At 39.6% G+C, this 21,850-nt stretch overlaps 2 protein-coding genes and 2 long non-coding RNA genes across 8 annotated transcripts in view; 2 read left to right on the top strand and 2 right to left on the bottom strand.

The window, feature by feature from the left end:
* Positions 1-1,196: 1,196 nt before the first annotated feature.
* LOC129762401 (uncharacterized) lies at positions 1,197-2,325 on the top strand. Of its 2 annotated transcripts, XM_055760629.1 has the most exons (4): positions 1,197-1,344; positions 1,402-1,514; positions 1,574-1,867; positions 1,927-2,325. In XM_055760629.1, the coding sequence occupies exons 2-4, from the start codon at positions 1,481-1,483 to the stop codon at positions 2,118-2,120; spliced, it is 522 nt and encodes a 173-aa protein (XP_055616604.1). In that variant the 5' UTR covers positions 1,197-1,344; positions 1,402-1,480; the 3' UTR covers positions 2,121-2,325. The 2 variants fall into 2 exon arrangements, with proteins under 2 accessions (XP_055616604.1, XP_055616605.1); XM_055760630.1 differs by having other exon boundaries at positions 1,197-1,514.
* LOC129762402 (uncharacterized) lies at positions 1,952-3,379 on the bottom strand. 2 transcript variants are annotated; one of them, XR_008740613.1, is made up of 4 exons: positions 3,259-3,379; positions 2,832-3,204; positions 2,474-2,651; positions 1,952-2,300 (listed from the first exon to the last, which is right to left on the bottom strand). It is a non-coding gene; the product is annotated as an uncharacterized LOC129762402 (long non-coding RNA). The 2 variants fall into 2 exon arrangements; XR_008740612.1 differs by lacking the exon at positions 1,952-2,300 and having other exon boundaries at positions 2,327-2,651.
* A 1,212-nt stretch (positions 3,380-4,591) lies between these two features.
* LOC129778170 (BTB/POZ domain-containing protein 7) overlaps positions 4,592-21,850 on the top strand; it is a 40,522-nt gene continuing 23,263 nt past the window's right edge. The window contains exons 1-2 of one of the 3 annotated variants that reach the window (XM_055784927.1): positions 4,592-4,844; positions 5,133-5,383. The gene's annotated coding sequence lies outside the window, so the exon portion shown is untranslated. Of the gene's footprint in view, positions 5,384-21,850 lie in introns of all 3 variants that reach the window. The other 2 variants (XM_055784919.1, XM_055784911.1) reach the window with 2 other exon arrangements.
* On the bottom strand, positions 19,319-20,619 carry LOC129778190 (uncharacterized). Its single transcript, XR_008743393.1, has 3 exons — positions 20,486-20,619; positions 20,338-20,427; positions 19,319-20,281 (listed from the first exon to the last, which is right to left on the bottom strand). It is a non-coding gene; the product is annotated as an uncharacterized LOC129778190 (long non-coding RNA).

Genomic DNA, 21,850 nt, shown 5'->3' with positions numbered 1-21,850 from the left:
CCGTTTTCGCTCGGATTTAGTCAATCTTAATATTACTCAAAGATGTTCAATTAACCCTTTCATTACGGCAGTGAGCTCCATCGAAGTGCTACCCCTGTACGGAGTACTGCGCCGAAAAGTATGCACATCGCGCTGATGTGATCGAAGAGCAGTATGAATTTTATGTCGTCTAAAGACGACGCTCGTACACACAGCTCGTCGCGCGGATGTCGTCTATAGACTACGCTCGTAACGAAAGGGTTAAGGCTTTGAGAATCAACTCATTGTCGTTTGCTCAAAAGATACCCCTCTAGGAGTCATTTTTAAGGAAATTAGCGACGCACATGTTGCACCGTACGTTTGCTAAAAAATGATTCGCTTGGCGGCGGCAGCGCTAATTCGGTTTACTTGGTTTGTCGTGGGCTGTTCTTGATATTCTCGGGAAATTACAATCTGTTAAGTTTTACCAATCTCATAGTTCTAATAAGTTCTCGACTCTGTTCCCTCACTGTCATGAAATTTTGAAGTATAGTATAGATACATTTAATGAAATTTTTCATTCATCGTGAAGAATCGTATTGTCTGTTTCGTCTGAAATGATTTCAGGGCAAAAGTACTTATGCAATCATGAAAAACGCTGACGTATACAATTTATTGTTACCAAACAAAACACCAACAGAATGCAAAAGATACTGAAATACTGTCGTCGGCTACTGAGCGATACTATGCTCACGACATCACTACAATGCGATCTATTTTGCGCACGTAATCACTGTGGTGACACCGGCAGTTAGGCGCTAGTTTGCGCACATAACCACTGTGGTTACGCCGGACGACAAAGTGTTAATGAATTACTCAAAAAATAGATCTAACGTCATGTGTATTGATATAAACTAAATATAAAAACTTTTTATGTATTAAAACTATGAAAAAATGTAATACGATGATTAAAATATCTTTGATGTGATAAATAGAGATCTCATTTTTCAAAAACCTGTGAAATATTGTTGTATCCAAAAAGTCTGCAACAAAAATAAAAAGTATTTTACAGATATGTCTGTAAATTTACAAACATATCTGTTAATCTGGCATCTCTGATGGTCTGAGAATTTATTGCAAGAAATCGCTTGCAAAAATCCATAAATTTGCTTGAAAATGAAATGGATTTAGTCCGCACCACTTAGATTGTACCGAGTTGCTTGCATGGTTCTAGCCAAGGCGTTATACTATAGGTGGACCGCAATGTCAAAATTGCTGTTCGGCCATTGCTCGTGAAAAAACAAATTTGTTTACATAACAAATCATATCTTTTGGTGACAAATGCATTCGTTGGCAAAATAGCTGCTCGCGCTTTACTGTAGGCAGGTAATTTTCTGGATTTTTTCGTATAACAATTTCTCATAATTGCTTCTACTTTTTCAGATATCTACAATCAGCGGTCGAATTAAAAACAGTTCAGAAGGATGTTTTGAGTATATTTTACCTTCTAGCCGCGCAATCAATGCTTTTCTCTCCAAGCAAGCAGCGTTTTATTCGTACGTGGTTTTATTGAGCATTTAAAAAAAGTGTTATTTTTTTTTTGTTTTATCATCAGGGGAAAAGCATGAAATAGAATCGTACGTGGTACGAATTTATCGGCACAATCTGATCAAGGACGGAGGCATCATCAAACGGAAACCACGCGAGAAACTTTTCGAAGAGATAAAACTGCGCCGCAACACTCGTGTCAAACTGGACGAGTTGGGCTGGGTGCTGATGAACCACGATTTGATAACACGTAATGAGCCAATCCAACAGCATGCCAATGGTAATCGACCAAATCATTTTAAATTCAACATGGAGCGGTTGCGAAACCTACTGGAGCAGCAAGAACAGAACAATCACGCTGGTAGGTCGGTTTGATATATTTATTCCGCTAAAGAATGATTATATTTGTTGATTTTTCAGAGTTAACTTCCAAAAAGCAAAACAAATTCCTGCGTATGCTGGATGCAATTTTACAAAACGACAAAGTTTTGAAGGAAATTAAAGAGATGGTAGTGGCGAATCGATTTCTATCGGAAATTCGTTATGTGACTGCGGTGGAACGTATGCTGAAACACAATTTGGACCCCTCTTTGCGCTGCTGCTTTGTATGCTGAGAGTATTTCCGCACTGCCGATGAGTATACCAGTCATTTCGAAAAATTGCACGGTGAGAAATTTCTTATTGTTGCGGCGGTGGATCGATTTCAGACTAGTCAAAAGTTCAACGTTCTACATCACTACAATGCCCTTAATCCGGTGACAATATTCACGATTTGCAACGTATACCACACAGCCCTAATAATAAAAAACAAGAAAAGACGGATCTAATATTTTACAATAAAGAACAAATCTATCACTTTCCACGAAATCCGGAGAACCACTATATCGGTTCGACATGGAATGGCTGATACATATAAGGCAGAAAAAAGGTTTAACTTTGGAATTCAACATCCTATATTTCCTCGTACCATTAAGTTCATGGCGCATTTGATGTCGGTCATCGTAGCTGCTGCTATGGAAATGACGTGAGCATATACCTTGATTTTTATCTCCATCTCGGAGAAAAGTGTGGTAAACAATGTCCGGGTTATTTTTCGTTATGAGAACCTTGTTTCCACATCCTTTTACTGCACAATAATACGGCATCTGAAGTAAATAAAATATTCACAATATAATTTTGGCATGATAGAGAACCGCGAGATGAACGATTATCTGTGGAGGAGTTGGACAACAGATTTCTTAGACTTATAGCACACCCACACACCCACAAGCTCATCAAATCATCACGGTCCCCCAAAAGTATTGAATAATATATAATATAAATACCTTATTGCAGCTATAGTACACTATTTTTCACGAATATATATTTGTTCATTTCTTCCTTCAGTTGTTTTCCTCAGCGAGTTGATATGAAACCATAACCACACAACCAAACAAAAAGTAAATAATTCAGAAAGCTACGTCTCGCTACTCGTCTCACGTATTGTCATGATTCCGCTGACGATCCGAAAGCATACAGGGCAATAGCGATGCGTTTCTCCAACCGAATAGCAGACCGCCAAAGAGTATCTTCTCTTTGCAGGCGATGTAATTTTTTGACCAACAAATTAAACGTACATCTGTCAAACCGAAACGTGTTTTTGAACTTTTTATCACTAAACTTTGATACTTCATCTTCCCAAAATCTAGAATTTTCTACCTGAAAGACCGATATAGTTAGAGAAATTAAAGTTGATATTCAAATGCATCTTACAGTTGACCACACCCTACGTTTTCGGGATTTAACCGGACTAGAGAGTAACGAAACGTATTTCCTGTAGAGCTTCCTAGATATCAAAGCTAACATCCTATATTTTCTGCTCTGCTTCAACAGCATTTGAATTTTTCTGTGTCAAGTGTCAAGAACGAAACACCTATAGTTTAGCATCTTGGTTCTAGCGCTGTACATGGTGACAGACATACAATTTTCGAAGTACAGCGGTAGTACAGCTGTATGTCTGTCATAAGTATTACGTGCATCGCGATGTACGAAGTATTAATGAATATGTGAAAATTAACGTTAAAAGACATTTCTATAGATCTGCACACTTTTACAGAATTTTCCACATTTTTAACAGACATTCACATGTTTTTACAGACTTTTTTTAAAAATCATCTGGCATCTCTTCCTTCCACTTTTTATCGAATATTTTCAAATCACAGGAGTAAACATTTACGTAACTCTGACTTCGTTTGTTTTTATTTCGTTCGGAAAAACGTTATGTCAAAGAGAGGGGACATTAAAAATGCGTTGCTCAGTGAAAGGCTGAGATGCTATTTCAGAGATGCAATGGTTAATTAAACAATTGACGGAAAAATGTAGTTCGTTCATTTTATAATTTTATTTATTTTTGCCCTTGACAACAATACCTCTTTTATAGTGTTGATTATCATAAGAAAAATAACACTCCTGATCGTTGGATCTATTTTGACAGTCATTTTGATTCAGTCCGCACTACCTAGGTTTAATCCCCGTGCTTTTGGCATACATAAAAAGGAGCGCTACCGCGTTCCCCTGGCTCAAACGGTTAAACTGGGCCACGGCGCCTCTAAATATACCAGGTGAAACAATCATATGAAATGCATATTCAGCCATATTGGAATTGCTGTCGGTATTGTTTACAAACAGCATCAGAACGCTGCCGGCGGCTCTCTACAAACTGCTACGACGCTTATTCGAACGATGCCTACTATGTTCGGCTTTCGCGAATTTATGTGAAAAAAAAGGGATGATTTTGTAGAATTTCATTCTCATTTCCACTACTCTCGCGTGCGGAAATGCAAAAATGGCGTATCCTAGCAATACCAAAACAAACAACCCCCGCTCCACAAACCGTAATCCTCTTCTTATTGAAGTGATGATGTTGCTTCACCTGTTATACATTGATATAAGCGCCTTGAACCGGGCAGCACTGTGTCTGTTTGATTCAAACAGCGCCTTCATACACTTCAGTGGTCAATACTGAAACTATCCTTCTGGTGGTTGAACTGTCAAACGCCTTTGGCTCTCGATTGCACAAACACACACGCACACGACGAACCAACAAACAGAAGAGAAAACTTTTTTTGCTGCTGCTTTTAATGTGTGTATGTTGCCTGCCTTTCAAGTCGTGTCAAAAATTGGAAAATAAAAATTTTCTCAGGCGGGTGCAGTGGAAAAGTTTTTCGCGAAAGGAGTTTCCCGAGTGTTCGAACGCAGTTCAAAGGTGGTGCAAGTGGTGTCCAAGGCCTTCCGGATTGTGGCCCATTTCGAGTTGAGTGTTTGTCGACAGTGGGGAAGGAGAAAAATTTCGATTGACGGTGGTTAAATTTTCCTGTCCCGAGATTAAGGTGGCTCCCTCGGTGTGTATATGTTGCATATAAATATCGATGGCTGCTAGATGGATTAAAGTGCTCCCACTGTAGGAAGAAGGGTGCTACGTGCGTGCTTGTGTGTGTGTGTGTGTGTGTGTATGTATGTGCGTACGATTTCACAAAAGGCAGGAGCACCATCAGAGTATGGTAAAATGTAAACATGGCCGAATGACAAGAGCCAAGAAGACGGAAATGAAAATAGCCAAGTGCGCTGGAAAATATTTTGTGTTGTAGAATAGGCAGTTCTTCGTAGAGCATACAATAGCCACAGCAAAGCTGGAAACGTGTCTACGATCAAAACCTACCCACAAAATTGTGCGATTTGTTGATTTGTATATTGTGCAATATTGTTACCGCATAGCAATTCCCGTGGTGTGTTTCTTCATCGGAACGAGAAATTCCACCACAGTAAAATTATCGACGAATAATAGGCATTAGGAAGAACTTCGAAAACAACCGCAAAATGGTACTTCGTTTGTATGCAGGTGAGTTCCCTTTCTGTGCTAACAACTGTTTTTATTTGTTCGATCGAGGCGTGGGAAATGATGGCTTCTTCTGTCATCCATCCAATCCAAGCTGAAAGGCTTATTGGTTTGTTTCACCCCACCCTCAACACAGAGAGGTTCGCACCTTCCTGCCGTGTGCCCTCTCGCATTCTCGCATCATCATGCAAAGGCTCGCGTACTTCCCGATCGAAACTATTGATTAGATTAGAATGAAACAATTTCTCTCCCCATTCGTCAGTCCGTTGTTCCTGGCCAAAGGCTCGTCGTTGTTTAGCTTTCGTTTCCGATTTCTATTTCCTTGCTTCTGCTGTGAACCCCTGAAATAGCCTGCGTTTTGTCAACCTTGTGTGCTTTCCCCGTGAGATTTTTCACGGATATCCGCCGCTGCGAAACCATAACATTTTAGTGCTTTGACCTCCATTATTTACAGCGGACCATCGCATCGTAGGATAGGCGCTGAGGGAGGTGTTTCCTTTGTCTCGCGCAAAATATTGTCACATTGTCACCGTGATTTTCTTCCTCGAATCGCCACCAGGGAACGCAACGGGTACCGGTTGCCTTTTCGTTGTGCCAATTTCGTTTAGGGGAGGTATTTGTTAGTACCCGTTGCGGAGTGACCGAATGCAATTAAACAGTTTGATGTGGCCAATGTCATTCTTGTTTGGTGCCAATTATAAATTACGTCCAATTAGGCATAGATAGAGCAATGCTCATTTTGGAATTATCGCTCTTGTTTATTTCCCAAGGCTTGTTTGTTTCCGTGTGAACGATTCCAAAAATCACGAACGTTGAATAATCCTTCCTACTCCTTGTCAGAGCTATCCAAACGTGGATAAATAATTTGTGGATCTCGGATGATCTCGTCGTCGTGTTATCTTCGATTTGGACAGGATGGTGTAGTGGAGGGGGCGCTTTTCTACGGCTCATATCGATTTCAAGACATGAGATTCATGCAGCGGGAAGTAAACCATATCATAGAGTCAAGCAAGTTACGACCAAAGGACAAACGTTCTTCTGGTCAGAATCACAAAATGTTCTTTGTCGATCGAATGCCGATGACTCTAAATATAGTCTGAATCAAATCAATGGAAATGAGTGCAGGCGGACGATAAAACAAAACAGCAAAACTTACAGGATTTGTCTCCTTTGAATGATTTATTCCGTGGCCGCAGTGGCCTGTTACACTGCCCAATATGAATCACTGCACTGAAGACAAACGTCCATATGCATTCCATCTTTTACTGAACGTGCAATGTTCCAGTGATGTTGCTTCTCTGATTGGAACCACTTGTTTCTTATTATTGCGTCTGTAAAACGCTTTCCAGTTAATCTGCTCAAGAAATTAGCAAAAAAAAATATATTGGTCGTAATGCATAAGTAACTCATGAATTCGGAATCTTCCACGACAAAGATCGTTCAGGAGGCCGATCTTTCGAATAAGATAGCAAAGTAGATGGAAACATATCCTGTGCCGTCGAAGAGTACGTTATAAATACATTGGCTGACCCCATTTCTTGATGGAGCTGAATTTCTGCGTGTTGAAGGTCACTAAGGCAACTGTATGAAGAGCAAGATACTGTTGTTGAGTCGTTATATTGCTACATCAACCACCAGATCATGCCCAACCAGGGTGCCGACTCGAAACTCGAAAAAAAAATCCCTGGTTTTCCAGTAATTTTTCAGAAAAATTCCAGATGTAGACTAGCAATTTTCTACTAGTTTTGTAGTTGTAGTTCATAGAATATTTTATTACCTAAAACAATGAAACTTTTGAACGTCTATCGATATATAGGGAAACTTCGATATAACGTACCCTCGTTATAACGTACCCACAATATAACGTCACTCGAAATAACGTACATTTTACCTCGATATAACGTACATATTTCCAAAGTGTAAAGGAAAATTTTTTTCAATACTTTTTACTTATAGAACAATGAATTATTTTTATTGTGATGCTAAAACAAGTTTTGTACCTTCAATCAATTCCGAAATACAGCTGGTTTTGTGATTCCGGATTCTAAATGAATCAAGCTTTAATCAACAGTACGAAGGGAAACATCATGAGAAAGGCTGGCTTCGTCTTCTGATTGAAGTTATTTATTAACTTTACTAAAACAGCAACACAATAATGTAATATAGACTACGTTTGTGAGTACTTTATTATGCTTCGATATAACGTACAATTCGATACAACGTACAATTTTGAAAGTGAAATGTACGTTATATCGAAGTTTACCTGTATTCCGTAAATGTGTCGTGAGAAGTAAGAAATTGGATTTATACAGTTTAAAGTATCCTCAAACATTAGTAAAAAAAAATCGAGAGGTTGTATCCGAGACACGATTGCTTAGGACGTAGCACTACAGAACCTTTTTTTTAATTTGTTGATTTTTCATTTCGGATATTATTTGCGAATACGTCGAAATTTCATAAATAACTCTTCAGTAAAAAGTTCCGGGGACTCTGAAAAGGTTTAATGACTTGCGTGATTTTGTAGAATCATTTCGAGATGCAACGACTCTTTCTTGCCTTTGCGAAAACAATACACTAATTGGTCATGTGTCGCAATTTGTTTCTTTATATCAATGCACGCATTGCACTGAGTATTTAACGAGAGGCATCTTCCGTGCATCGCCATTCAAAAAGCATAAAACATGCGTCTAACAGATGCACACAGTTGCAGCGATAAAAATGAAACATCGCGAGAATGGCCGTTTATGAAAAATCGTTTCTCGAGTCTCGGTCAGTAGCGTCAACAAAGCTAGGAGCTTGTTGCATCAGAACAGAGCCAAAGCACACGAGAGCAAATACGAATGGCAACTAAAAGTATCGAAGGTTCATATGTACAGGAAATGAACAAGTTCTAAGTTTCGCGCAACGAAAACAAGCAACACACACAAAGTCAAACACTGATGGCTAGAAGCGATCTGTAGTCATTTGCACTCCTCTCCTTTATTGCCTGCTTTGCCATGGCTCGGATGGTTGTGTTAATTGCAATGCCAGATGCACTTCAAGTGAAATATTATCTATATTATAAATACCTGCATGCAGATGCAGGATCTTGGGATCTTGGAATGAACCACCGAAAATTCATACCGTTGAATGTTTGGCGTTACCGTTACAGTCAATGCATTATAGTAATCTAACGGCTCAGTATAATTACCTCGCAGTGCTGCCTGTCGAATCATATAAGAATATACGCCCTAGAGTGTGGATTGGAATCGATAATTGCCACTTAGGAAGCGTACTAGATAGTCGCGAACGAAATGAAAACGAACTGGTTGCCGCTGAGACAAGACTAGGTTGGTTAGATTATGGACCATGCACCTCACAAATCTGTGCATCAGTCGTAACATACACTGCGCATCATAGCATCAGGGTCTGCGAATGTAACACACAAGCAGATACAGATCTGCATCAGACCGTCAAGGAATATTTTGCGTTGGATAGCATGGGAGTTATGAAGCCCACAAATCTTCTCTTATCTAAAGAGGATGAACGTGCCAATCGACTCCTGATGACACAAACATTTTTGAGAGACCAGAGATACGAAACTGGAAATATGATAACCTGGTACTACCTGATAGTAAACCTATGGCGGTAAAAAGACTTTCATGTCTAGAAAAAAGAATGTTGAACAACCCTTAGCTTACAGAACTTTTGAACGCTAAAATTCACGATTATATTGATAAAGGATATATAATGAAGCTTCAACCAACTGATATGACAGTAAAATATTCCCGAATCTGGTACTTGCCAATATTCCCGGTTGTAAACTCTAATAAACCGGAAAATTGCGTTTGGTTTGGGACGCAGCATCGACTGTTTCTGGAACATCGTTAAATTCTTTCTTATTGAAAGGTCCAGATCAAATGACATCATTGCCCTTCGTACTACACAGATTTCGGGAGTTTCGAATCGCCATAACTGGGGACATAAAAGAAATGCTTCACCAAGTTTCAATAAACGAAATTGATCAGCAATGTCAAAGATTTCTATGGCGAGATGGGGACCAACGTCGCGAACCAGATGTATACGTTATGAAAATCATGACATTTGGGGCAACATGTACGCCGAGTTTCGCACAGTACATTAAAAATTATAATGCAAAGCACTTTGAGAGGTTGTATCCAGAAGCTGTAGAAGCAATCATAAATGATCACTACGTCGATGATATGCTAATGAGCATGGAAACAGAAGAAGACGTCTTAAGAGATGTACATTTCATCCACACACAAGCGGGATTTGAAATACGTAACTGGCTATCAAATTCCAAACATGTACTAGAACGTCTAAATGCAATAGAAACTATAGAGAAAAACCTGAATATTTCTGCGGATCTAGGAACTGAAAAGGTACGTACTCGGAATGTTATGGTGCACGAAAACCGACATAATTACGTTCAGAGTATCTCCCAGGCACGATCCTGTAATAATATCAGGTAACAATGTACCGACGCAACGATAAATGTTGAGAGCACTAGTGATGATTTTTGATCCATTAGGTCCATCGCAAACTTGATGATGTTCCTTAAAATACTTCTGCAAGAAATCTGACGTTCGGCGATATCTTGGGATGAGCCCATCCGGCCTGAACAGTACACTAAGTGGCGTACGTTGTTGAAAGTACTCCCCCAGGTCGAAAATGTACGACTACCACGATTTTACCGAATGAAGACAAGTGCCAACAAAACCAATACAGTCCAGCTTCACATCTTTGTTGATGCATCTCCCGAACTTTATGGAGACCGAACAAGGAATGGTCTATACAAACGGTCCGTCATGGTACCACCAAGGTGGAAATGCGAACGTATACCCTTCATGTTATTGCTAAAGAATCGCCGATACTGATGGAAAATTTCTCCAGTTGGGAACGATTGTTGCGATGTACGGCCTATGCTCAAAGATTTTCCGTAAATATTCGAAACAAAACTCTAAATAAGCCAAGAAATACTGGTCATTTAATACAAGAAGAACTGAGGAAGGAGGAAAATTATATTTATACCATCACGCAAGAATCGAGGTTCGCAGAAGAAATTCCGATTTTAAAGTCATCCGAACCATGGAAAAGCAAGAGAACAATTCCTAAGACAAGTGTGTTATATAAGTTAAGCCCATTCCTTGACGAGTTTGGTGTCGTACGCATGAAAGGCCGTATAGACGCATGTGAGTTCGCTGGAGAGTACGTTAAACGCCCCATTATTTTGCCTGAAGAACACCATCTGATTATTATGGATTTTCACCAACGATACACATAAATCATCAAACTAATTTAAACGAACTTCGCCAAAAGTACTATATACCCAGGCTTCGATTGATATAAAACAATATCCGGAAAAAGTGTCAGTATTGTAAAATTAACAATTCTACCAGCAATGCGATTACAGGCATTCATCCGACCATTTGCGTATGTAGGCATTGATTATTTTGGACCAATGCAAGTAGTACTTGGACGAAGAAAAGAAAAACGATGGGGAGTCCTTTTCACTTGCATGACCGTTCGAGCAGTCCACATTGAAATCGCATTCACCACAGACTCCTGTATCCTAGCGGTTAGTGATGTCTAAATTTTTCATTTATTCGATTAATCGTTGGGGCATTTCTCAATATTCGATTCATTCGAATAATTGTCTTTCAATGTTCGATTATCGAACGAATATTTATTTCTTGAAATAATCACGTATCACGTTGTCATTCTGGTCGCGTGATCTATCGGATTGTCGATGTTAGATGGTTGGAGAAAGAAAATTATATAGCCTAATTCTTAGCCTAAAAATGCATTAACCTTGAGAAAGATTCATTCTTTCATTAATCGCGATTACAGTGACAATTATTCGATGTACTCATATTTTGATTTCAAATTATTCGATTTTTTTTCCCTGTTGGATGTGAACCACTGCGTCCATTATTCTGAACTATTGTGGTATTTTTTTTTGTACTCCGCTTCAAGCTTACCTACTGCTTATTGATGAAGAAGTAGACTGAAAGCTATAGCGAGATAGGTGCCAATCAGGAATACTCTGTTTGATAAATTTTATAATCCTGATCGGCGACGCAGACCAAATTTCCTTGGGCTCCAGAATAGCCTTATCAAGGTATTAAAGTCTGCGTCTAGTTAGAGCTCCACAATTACAGAGCAAATGTTCCGAGGTTTCGCTTTCGGTATTACAAAAACGACAAATATCATCTTGCACTAAACCTATGTTTTTGAGATGGTATTTGCTCGGACAGTGTCCTGTTATAAGGCCTGTGATTGTGCCTAAGTCTTTCTTATTAAGACTCAGCAATTGTTGAGTAATTTTAATACTCGGCGTGATAAATTTTTTTGACTGGTTAAGTTGTACCGCCAACCAGTTGGCTAACACTTCCCGGTCTTCCCAGTTCTTCAGCTCACCTTTCAACACACAGTCAGATATTCCACAGAATGGTTCTGGACCAGTGAAAGGTGAGCTTGAGCCGTTCCTGGCAAGTTCATCTGCTCGCTCGTTTCCCTCTATTCCACAATGGCCAGGAATCCAGTACAGTTGTACCGAACTTCCGACTTAGTTGCCGTAAGAGGAGAATGCATTCCCAGACAATTTTTGAGGAGCATTTAAAAGCATTTAGAGCTTTAAGTGCCGCTTGACTGTCTGAGAATATGCAGATGTTAGCATGTCTATATTTTCTTTTAAGGCAGACATTTGAGCATTCTATTATCGCAGCTATTTCAGCTTGAAAAACTGTTGGCCAGTTTCCCATAGCTACAGAGATTTTTGTTCTGGGACCATACACTCCAGCACCTGTTCTGATTCCCATTTTTGACCCATCAGTGTAGAACATGATTGAACCATTACGAACACTGGGACCGCCTTCATCCCATATTGAACGAGAAGGTTCGACTACACTGTATGGAATGTCGTAGTTAGTCCTAGGTTCCATCCAATCACTGTTCATCTCTGAGGATGGTCCTACGGGTAAGAGATTCAGGATGCTCAAGTGACCAATTTTGTCTCCGTCTAGTATTTTTTTCCATTATTTAAGCTTTAGAGCGCTTTTCTTAGCCTCTAGCTGAACATGTTGGTTCAGAGGTAGTAAGTGAAGGATAGCCTCCAGTGCCTTCGAGGGTGTGCTTCGCATTGCTCCAGTAATTGCAATGCATACTAGTCGTTGGAGTTTGTTTAGCTTTTTTGTAGCTACAGTCTCCTTAGTTTAAGACCCCATGTTATTCTTATCATTTTAGAACATGCCCATAGGGCTGTATTGGCCTTACTGATTATTGCATCTAAGTGCGCATTCCAGTTGAGTTTAGCATATAGGATAACACCTAGATATTTCACTGAAACGCTGCATCTTATTTCCACTCCCCCAAGATATAAAGACTGCAGATGCTGTTTTTTCTTTTTGGTGAGTGGAACAATTGTTGTTTTTGAGGGATTTATGCTCAGACCTTCTGTGGTACACCAAGTTTGTGTAAGGTTTAAGGCCATCTGCATTCTGCTCGATATCACGTCGTCGAACTTGCCTCGTATCATTATGACTAGATCATCGGCGAAGTCCACAATTTCAAAACCTTTTGCCTCTAAACTTGTCAGAAGGTCGTCAACTACTAGTGACCAAAGGAGAGGTGATAGAACGCCCCCTTGTGGGCAACCCTTTGTTGCAATCACATAATTAGACGACCCGCCCAGCTCCGAGGTGATTTTTCTGTGTGTGCTCACCATGCCATCGATCCATTCGACTATACAATTATCGAAGTGTCTTCTTCTCATTGCCTGTGCCATTGATAGATAAGAAGCATTATCAAAAGCACCTTCGATGTCAAGAAACGCACATAATGCGGTTTCTTTTGACAAGAGAGATTTTTCAATTTTTGTCACAAGCATGTGTAGTGCTGTTATTGTGGATTTGCCTGATTGGTAGGCAAACTGGTATTTGGATAGTGGGTGTTTGGACATGAATACAGACTTTATGTATTCATATAATACTTTTTCCATAGTTTTCAACAGTATTGATGATAAACTAATTGGTCTGAAAGCCTTTGAAAGTGATTTGTCGCGTTTTCCGGCTTTTGGAATGAAAACTACTTTCACAAGTCTCCATATCGAAGGAATGTGCTCTAGTATCAGACTTGCCTTAAAGATCTCGATTAGAGACGGAATTAGTTTTGATTCTCCATTTTGAATCAGGGCTGGAAAAATCCCATCTGCACCTGCAGATTTGTAAGGTAGAAAGGATCTCACCGCGTTTACTACTCTGGCCCTCGTGAAGACTAACCCAGCAACTATGTTAGCGACATCCTTTGCACTTTCGGGTTTGTATCCGAGTGGACAGATGTAGATCCCGGAAAGTGAGTCTTCATCAGTAAGTCTAGTACTTGTGAGGGGGTTTTTGTGAACGAACCGTCATCCTTTTTAAGCGATCCAAGCCCGATCCAAGAGTCTAGCAACGATTGGGGTATTTTCAATGCTTTCGCAGTTATATACCCAGGATTTTCGTTTAGATCGTCTCAGTTCTCTACTGTACTCAGTTAGGGCTCTCTTATATTGAGACCAGTCCGAGGTAATTTTTGCTCTGTTGAACAGTTTACGCGCCGTTTTGCGAAGCCGTTCGAGCCTTTTATTCCACCAAGGAACGTTTCTTGTCGAAGAAACTTTTCTCAGTGGGCAATTACTGTTGTAGACAGAGACTATCGTTTCATTTAGTTCTTTTGTAGCTGATTCAAGCTGCTGAATCGACCTTATTTTCGAGTTTAGAGTTTTAGACTCGAGTTCAAGTGCATACCGATCCCAATTGGTTTTTTTGGGATCTCGGTATTCTCTATGAACTTCCATGCCACCATTCCATTCAAAAATAATGTGTCTATGATGAATTATTTCGATACAAAATTTATTGATTATAGCTTCAGATATTCGATTATTTGAATTAATCGAACGATTCACCGACGTCTCTACTAGCGATACGTAATTTCATCGCCAGGCGTGGAACTCCAGTACAAATTATAAGCGATCGCGGCACTAATTTCATAGGTGCAAGTCGCGAATTGAAAGCTGCAATTGGATTGTTGAATCAAAGAAAATTAGCTGAGCGCTTCGAGTCAGTTGACACAAAATAGTCATGCAATCCACCATCTTCCCCACACTTTGGAGGCTGCTGGAAACGACTCATCCAATCCGTGAAAAAGGTGTTACAACAAAACCCAAAAGACTTCCAACTGATGAAATTCTCAAAAACATGCTTGCCAAGGTCGAAATGATCATTAATACTAGACCTCTCACCTTTGTTCCTCTGGATGACGACATGTCTCCACCGCTAACGCCGAATCACTTCCTGTTGGGAACATCGAATGGCTCCAAAACCCCGATCGCACCCGACGACATTCGTGGAGAATTAACACACACCTGGGAAATGTCTCAGGTGTTCGCAAACGAGTTCTGAAAACGCTGGGTTGTAGAATATCTTCCAACACTAACTCGAAGATCAAAATGGTTCCAGTCTGTAAAACCGGTGGAAGAAGGTGACATCGTAGTCATTGTAGACAACAATCTACCTAGAAGCTGTTGGCCGAAGGGTCGTGTGATTTCAGTCAACCGTTCAAAAGATGGACAAGTACGGCGCGCCCACATTCAAACATCGAATGGCATCTCAGAGAGACCCGCAATTAAGCTGGCAATCTTAGATGTAGGTTCAAATGCAAGTAAGGTGGATCGTTGACCACCACGTACTGGGGAGAGTGTCGCAATAGCTGCGACAAACCTCCATTAAATTGCTCAGTGTACCCTCACAAGTAAAACAGCAAAATGCTGGCAGTTTCAATACATACACAGAGGATTATAAATAGATAGATTTGGAATGAATAAAAGGCATAGAATTGTGTAAAGAAGGGCGAAGAAATTATTTAGAAGGATTGTAGTGAAAAGTTAGAAGATTTATGAAGCAAATTATACGGATTTTTTAAACATTATATCTATTAGAAGGTACATAGCTCATGTCAATAATGTATTTTCTAATAATTAAATCTGATGTGTAGATTTCAGCAAGTAGCAGCTTGATATTGATCGAGTACATAAAACACTAAACGTGAGTAATTGTTGAACGAAGAATTTAAAAACATATGATTTGATATCTCGAAACTAAAGCTAAATTACAATTTAAATTGTAGGAATTTTTTAACCCATCAATAAAGTGAGTGTTTATAAAATCGGAAAACTGTTATATATTGCTGTTGCAACAGATGCATTTCACCAAGAAAATATTGGTATCAGTGGGATTGGACGATTCCATCAAGCAGTGCTCAATTATTTGACGAATCCTCAAGCATACGGTAAGAAGAAGAGAGCTCCACGTAAATCGAAGCTCGCTGACCGGGATAAGCGGGAAATAGTTAAGACAGCTTCGAATACCTCAAAATCGCTTGTGCAAATACAGCAATCTTTTAATTTAAATGTTTCTCGGGAGACAATTCGTCAAGTTTTGGTAAAAAGTTCTCACATAAAGAGGGCTAAAGAGGTTAAAGCTCCTAGTCTTACACCGTCTCACATCGAGAGACGTCTCAACTTTACAACTTTTATTTCCTATAATCAAAAATGTTTTTGCTTTTCAAGTTTTATAGTAAAATTCGTTTGCTATCACCCTATCCCCACTTCCATTATTTCCACTATCTATCTCCTTGTTTATCACAGCGTCTCATATAACGGGTATTTCAATAGGGACGCTACAAAAACAACCCGATAGGGACAGCAAACGACACCATATTTTTCCCGCTCACTTGACATTTCTCTTCTGTAAGGTTTGCCATTTCATAATGGAAAGGCCCGAATTGGATTATATGAACTTGAACAATATGTGGTTTCAACAGGAAAGCGCCACAAGCCACACAGCGAATTTAACAATCGATTGATTGAAAACCAGGTTTGGGGAGCGTATTATCTCACGAAATGGCCCAGTCAATTGGCCGCCTCTGTCGTACGATTTGACGCCGTTAGACTATTTCCTGTGGGGCTACGTCAAGTCTATGGTCTATGCCAACAAGCCAACGACGATTGATGAACTTCGTACGAATAACGAACCGTCGACTATTGGGTTCGGCGTCTGGACTTCTGCAAGCGTGCCCGTGGTGGCCATGCAAAAGAAATCGAGTTCCATACATAATGGCATCAAATGTCCTTTCACACGAATAAAGAATTTTATTGATATCCAAAACCGTTTTTGTTTTATTTAAAAAAAAGGAGGTTGTGTCCAAGATACGACCGCATTGTTGACGTAGAACTACGCTGTTATTTTATATAAGTCGCTTGTTTATACCTTCGGATATCATTGTATGTGAAATTTTAGAAACAACTGCTTAGTAGAATAATCTCTGAAATGTTTTTTCATTGTAGAATCAGTTGACATTTTTTGTTAATATCAACAACCTCGAAAACAGTAGCATTGCTTTATTATGATCAAGATTAGCGCAATCCTAGTTGAAGGCAGTTTTGCGACTGGCACGTGAACCCAAATAACTTATAACATTCCAGTACGACATTCAAGATGCTTGGTATTCCCCAAATAATTTTTTGGCGCACAACCTTAATGCCTGCTTCGCCATAACGTCAGTTTAATGCATTCATGCAATTTCAAAGGCACCACCGAAGCCCTTATGATGACGAAAAACAAACAATGTTAACTGCTTGGAAAAAGACTGAATTATGCCACACAGCTTGTACTCTGCCGTAACATCCATCGATGCGAATTCGCTGATGAGTTTGTCAAGAGCGATCGCCTTCACCACCAGCGGGGGGAGCTTGATTTTGGTGGCTGCCTGGGTAAAGGCGTTTACATTTTCGACCGACGCGCCGAAGTCGCCTACTTCGCTGTTGTTCGATGCGGTGTCACACTCGCGAAGGCTCGGTTCAGTGCGAGCGCTTTTCACTGCACCAACATCGCGTGCTTCACTAGATGACGCTTGCCTCGAAATTTGATTGCCCCTGGCAATGCGTTCGCTTTTTGCAGTGCTCGAGCTTGCGTTCCTGTTCTTCTTGCCCATCACACACTACGCGAACACTCCAAATTTTTGACGCGGAAAGAAAAACACACGACACGAATAACGCCAAAAACGAACTGAAAAAACCACACGACGATATCCAAGTTGGATTACCACTGGTGGGGTCCAATCTTGGATCGAAGCGCAGCGAAACAAAGTGAACTGGATTGCTCAACAGTCCGATGCCGAATGAAAGTTTGCCTCAGCGAGATCCACTGTTTATACTCTAGGCAAGTATTCCCCTTCATTGTTCTTCTTTTCATTTGTTCACGAAGACTTTAAATCCTACGATTTCCCCTTCACTGCTCGTCGATAAGTTGCTCGTTATTGACAGCGCTGTTCGGGAAAGCACACAAATGTATGGGAAAATGGAAACGCTTAAAGTTTTCATGTATTTTAACCATTTACAAACCAGGATATTCTAATGTCTAGCATATTAAACAAATCTTACGGAATTTCCGATTCGTTTACTATGTAAATCGCCAAAATCCGTTCGCGGCAAAAATAGTTATTAACGTTAACTTTATTTCATAAAAACGTGACCGGTTTTCTGTTTTGGCAACCTTCCTGAAAGACGTAGTTCTACGTCAAAATACTTTTGTAGCACTCTTATTGAAAAACCCGATGTTCTGCAAGCGTTCCCCATTAAGTACGCCTGATGTCAAGTGAATGATAATCGCCACAATAACGGTGCAGGACTCAACGTGTTAACAATTACAGATCGTCACCGATGAAGTTCGCAATGAAGTGAAGGAAGCAACAATGTACACCCAGGTTGCGAAAGTTCGCACCAGAGTTTTGCTCTGAAAAAAAATTCTAAAATTTGTTCAACCACATTTTTAACGGGACCCACAAGAAGGAAACTGATTTGAAGAAATGCACTCCAGAAATGCTCAAATGGCCCGACAGAGGCTTTGGGAAAGATTCTTGAAGCGTCGGATTGCGACAGACCTCGATATTTCTGAATCAGCTCTGAGGAAGAGGCTCATATCAGAAAGTGATTCAAGATTCGAATCTTCTTCTATTGACATTTCTACTTCTGCTGGGATGTGTCAGCGAGCACCTAGGGCGGTTCAGATAGGTATTTACGAGTGAGCAGTCTGAGGATCTGGCTGACCACTGCAAGGCACTGGACAAAGCTTTCTATGGTATGACTCCCAAAGATTTACGGCGTCTGGCGTTTGATTTTGCGGAAGCCAACAACCTCCAGCACGAATTCAACCAAGTTGCAAAACAGGCAGTAAGAGATTTTGATTCTAGTTTCATGAGGAATCATCGTCTGTCTCTTCGAACCCCACAACAGTACAACGAAGCATCAGCGCTCCAAGGCAAAGCGTCGGAATCCTCAGAACCGAAATGCAAGATGAGGAATAAAAGAAAACAATTGCTTAAAAATAATTCGAAAACAGTTTCAAATGAAAAATGTTTTTATTTTCATCATGCATTCAATTCAATAACGGTTAAGTTTCGTTTATGTGTATGTTTTCACAATAAACTTCAAATAAATATTGTTTTTTTCAACAATGAGTTTCAAATAAATAAAAAGGTAACTATGTATTTATAAACTTGATCTATATAAATAAAAATGATCTGGCGTCCGTTCCTCATTATTTAACTCAAGAGCGGAGAAACGGATTTAAACAACCAGTATCAAGACTGATGCGTCTTAGGCTGCATCAGGTTTATATGTCAAAAAAGAAATTATATACCGCGAGTATAGATTACGTACATAAAAATAATTTCTGTGGGAACTTGAGTGTTCAAAATGATTTATATCAATACTAGCTGACCCGGCAAACATTGTTCTGCCATATAAATTACTTCTAGTGAATATTTTGACTGTTGAATAAAAAATGGCTAATATATTGCAATACATGTACATACATGTATTGCAATACATGTGTGTTCAAATGTTTCAACGGTCTATAAAATTATTTGATTATGATCGATGAAGGATAGGTTCCACGTGGATATTGAGCAGATACATGCAGATTTGACCGTGTATTGCATTGGACCGTGGGAACTTCTCGAACCTGAGTGTGATGTGGAGATGGAGATGAGATCTATGATGTACAGAGAAATGGACCGGACCGATCGGATCTCAGGATTCGTCTTTTGCATTCAGAAATCTGATCATTAGTGCTATAAAATGTAGCAACCTTGCCTCGGCGCAAAATAAACTTCAAAATAAGTAATCCGTATTCGTGGAGCAATTTAATCTGTATCAGATTAGCATACACGAAAATATTTTTAAATTGCTTAAATTTGGATGAAAATCATTACTCGATGTTGTTTAAATACTTAGAAAACAGTCCGAACTTAACGATTCTTCTATAAATCTCCATATATATACATCCAGCAACATGTTGGACGAAATACGTGTAATTTTGTAATAGAGCCCATTAAAAACTACATTTCTTTTGTTTGAACACACGTGCTGTCGTTTGAACAAAGGCTGTGTAGGTGTTACTCATTACTTCATTCTCGCTATCATTCCTCGAACCGTTTCTGTTGATTGTCTCATAGGAATCGCAGTCGTTCGCTCGCTCTCTACCTTTGCGAATATGTTGACCATGGATTATTGACACAGCTCAAGACATCCTAGAATGACGTTGTCCTGACTGCGCCAATTCATCAAACGACACACATAGGAATCCATCGAGGGCACTCTTTTGTTTGTTTCGTCTCCTCCAACCACATAATATTAAAATATAAATTCAAAATGAGTAATGATGTTCCTAATAATTAAAGTAACTGTGGCGCATTGGATCTACACACGTGCTCTTCAATCGTTTTTTTTTTATCAGGATTGACGACAATAGTGTTGTGAAACCAAGTCCGTTTAGCACAAACGTTTTATTGATGTGCTTTTAGCTACAAATTTCAATTCATTAGCTTACAAAAATTCTTCAGATTATCATTAAACTCACAATCTTGGTGATCACTACCAGAAGGACAAATGTTTGAGCTCCTCTCTAATGCCTCTATGTTATTCCTGTTCTTCAATGCTCAGAGCAGTTCTGTTGAATAAATTGTTCGAGTTAGCAACAGCTATAAAATACAAAAGAATCCACTAACAATACAAATAATCGTTTGCACTAAGCATAAGCAAAAGTTAATAGTGCTTGGGATAATAGCAGTTTTCTAATCAATAGACTTCACTTGAATAAAGAAAGGACTATCAATAATTCAGCTTCGACCAGATAACGTTTTGATGACAGATCGCTCTTCTCCGACGCATTGCTGCGATCTACCGCCTCGCTTGCGTTACCATTGGGTGATTCACTAACGGCTGAACCGGGGGGCTTAGCTTGCTCGCCGTTACAAATAGCGTGACTGTTATTTTGCATTCCGAGCATATGTGTGATTAGAATAATTTCAATAATTCATTGTGCTCATCTAAAAAGGCTTCCAGCTCGCCGGCGATATTCCTAGTTTTGGTCGAATCGAGGTTACTTGCGTATGTGTAGGGTGAAATTCGATGAAGAGGACGAAGTGCCATCTGGCATTAAACAACGTAAATAAATTCGTCCTGAACGACGAATCAATTATTTGGTTTATCGTTTTGGCTTCACGTTTATATAAAAATACATATATCGCGATAAAAAAAGGAGATGAGGGTGAAAATTGGTTATATATGGTTATAACTTTTCTTCCAAGCCAAATTTATGCAAAAAAAAATACGGCAACAAAGTTATTCAGATTTTATTTGCATGGGACCACCCTAATCGGTATCAAATATAAAGTACATAATAGGTAGGATACCTATATAGTTCATCTCATATATAGTTTACGACCTATTCTCATGCCTACCAAGTTTTCTGAGTATAATATCATTAAAATCGGTCGAGCCGTTCCGGAGGAGTTTGACCACGAACATCGTGACACGAGAATTTTATATATAAGAAAGATATGCATAGTCATTTTTTTTCGAATTTTTCCAATCATCTCAAATATTTTCCAAAGTACTCTATCATTCTAATTTGGGTGTAAGACAAACTCACAAAATATATGGACGACGTAGATCTGATCAGCCGTTCTCCCGTGATGATGAGTTCTACGTACGTGTGAAAAACTCTTTTATATATAAATATATCAATTGTGGGTGGAACGAAGTTCACTAGGTCAGCTAGTTTGTTAATAAAAACGAATTCTGTTTCAAATGTTGGACATTTCCGGATATCTCATACTGTCAGTTTCCTTCCTCCCAAAAATTTCCACGTGGTACGTTCGACTATAACACCCACTCTTCTCCACCCATGAAAAAACACAGAACACCCCCCTCCTGCCTACTGGACGGTGCCTACACTCTCTAGTAATGATGCTTCTCCCGCTTCTGAAGATAAAGCATTGATTTTTGGTATAAGTTATCTCAGAAGTTCAATTCAATAAGTGCGCACCTTTGCCCCCACTATGGGGCAAAGGTGCGCATTTGTCTTTTTG

Source organism: Toxorhynchites rutilus, chromosome 1 (genome assembly GCF_029784135.1).
Source record: "Toxorhynchites rutilus septentrionalis strain SRP chromosome 1, ASM2978413v1, whole genome shotgun sequence".
In the NCBI taxonomy this organism is placed as follows: domain Eukaryota; kingdom Metazoa; phylum Arthropoda; class Insecta; order Diptera; family Culicidae; genus Toxorhynchites; species Toxorhynchites rutilus.
Note: the sequence above shows the minus strand (reverse complement) of the source record. Positions and strands in the feature narration are given on the sequence as shown.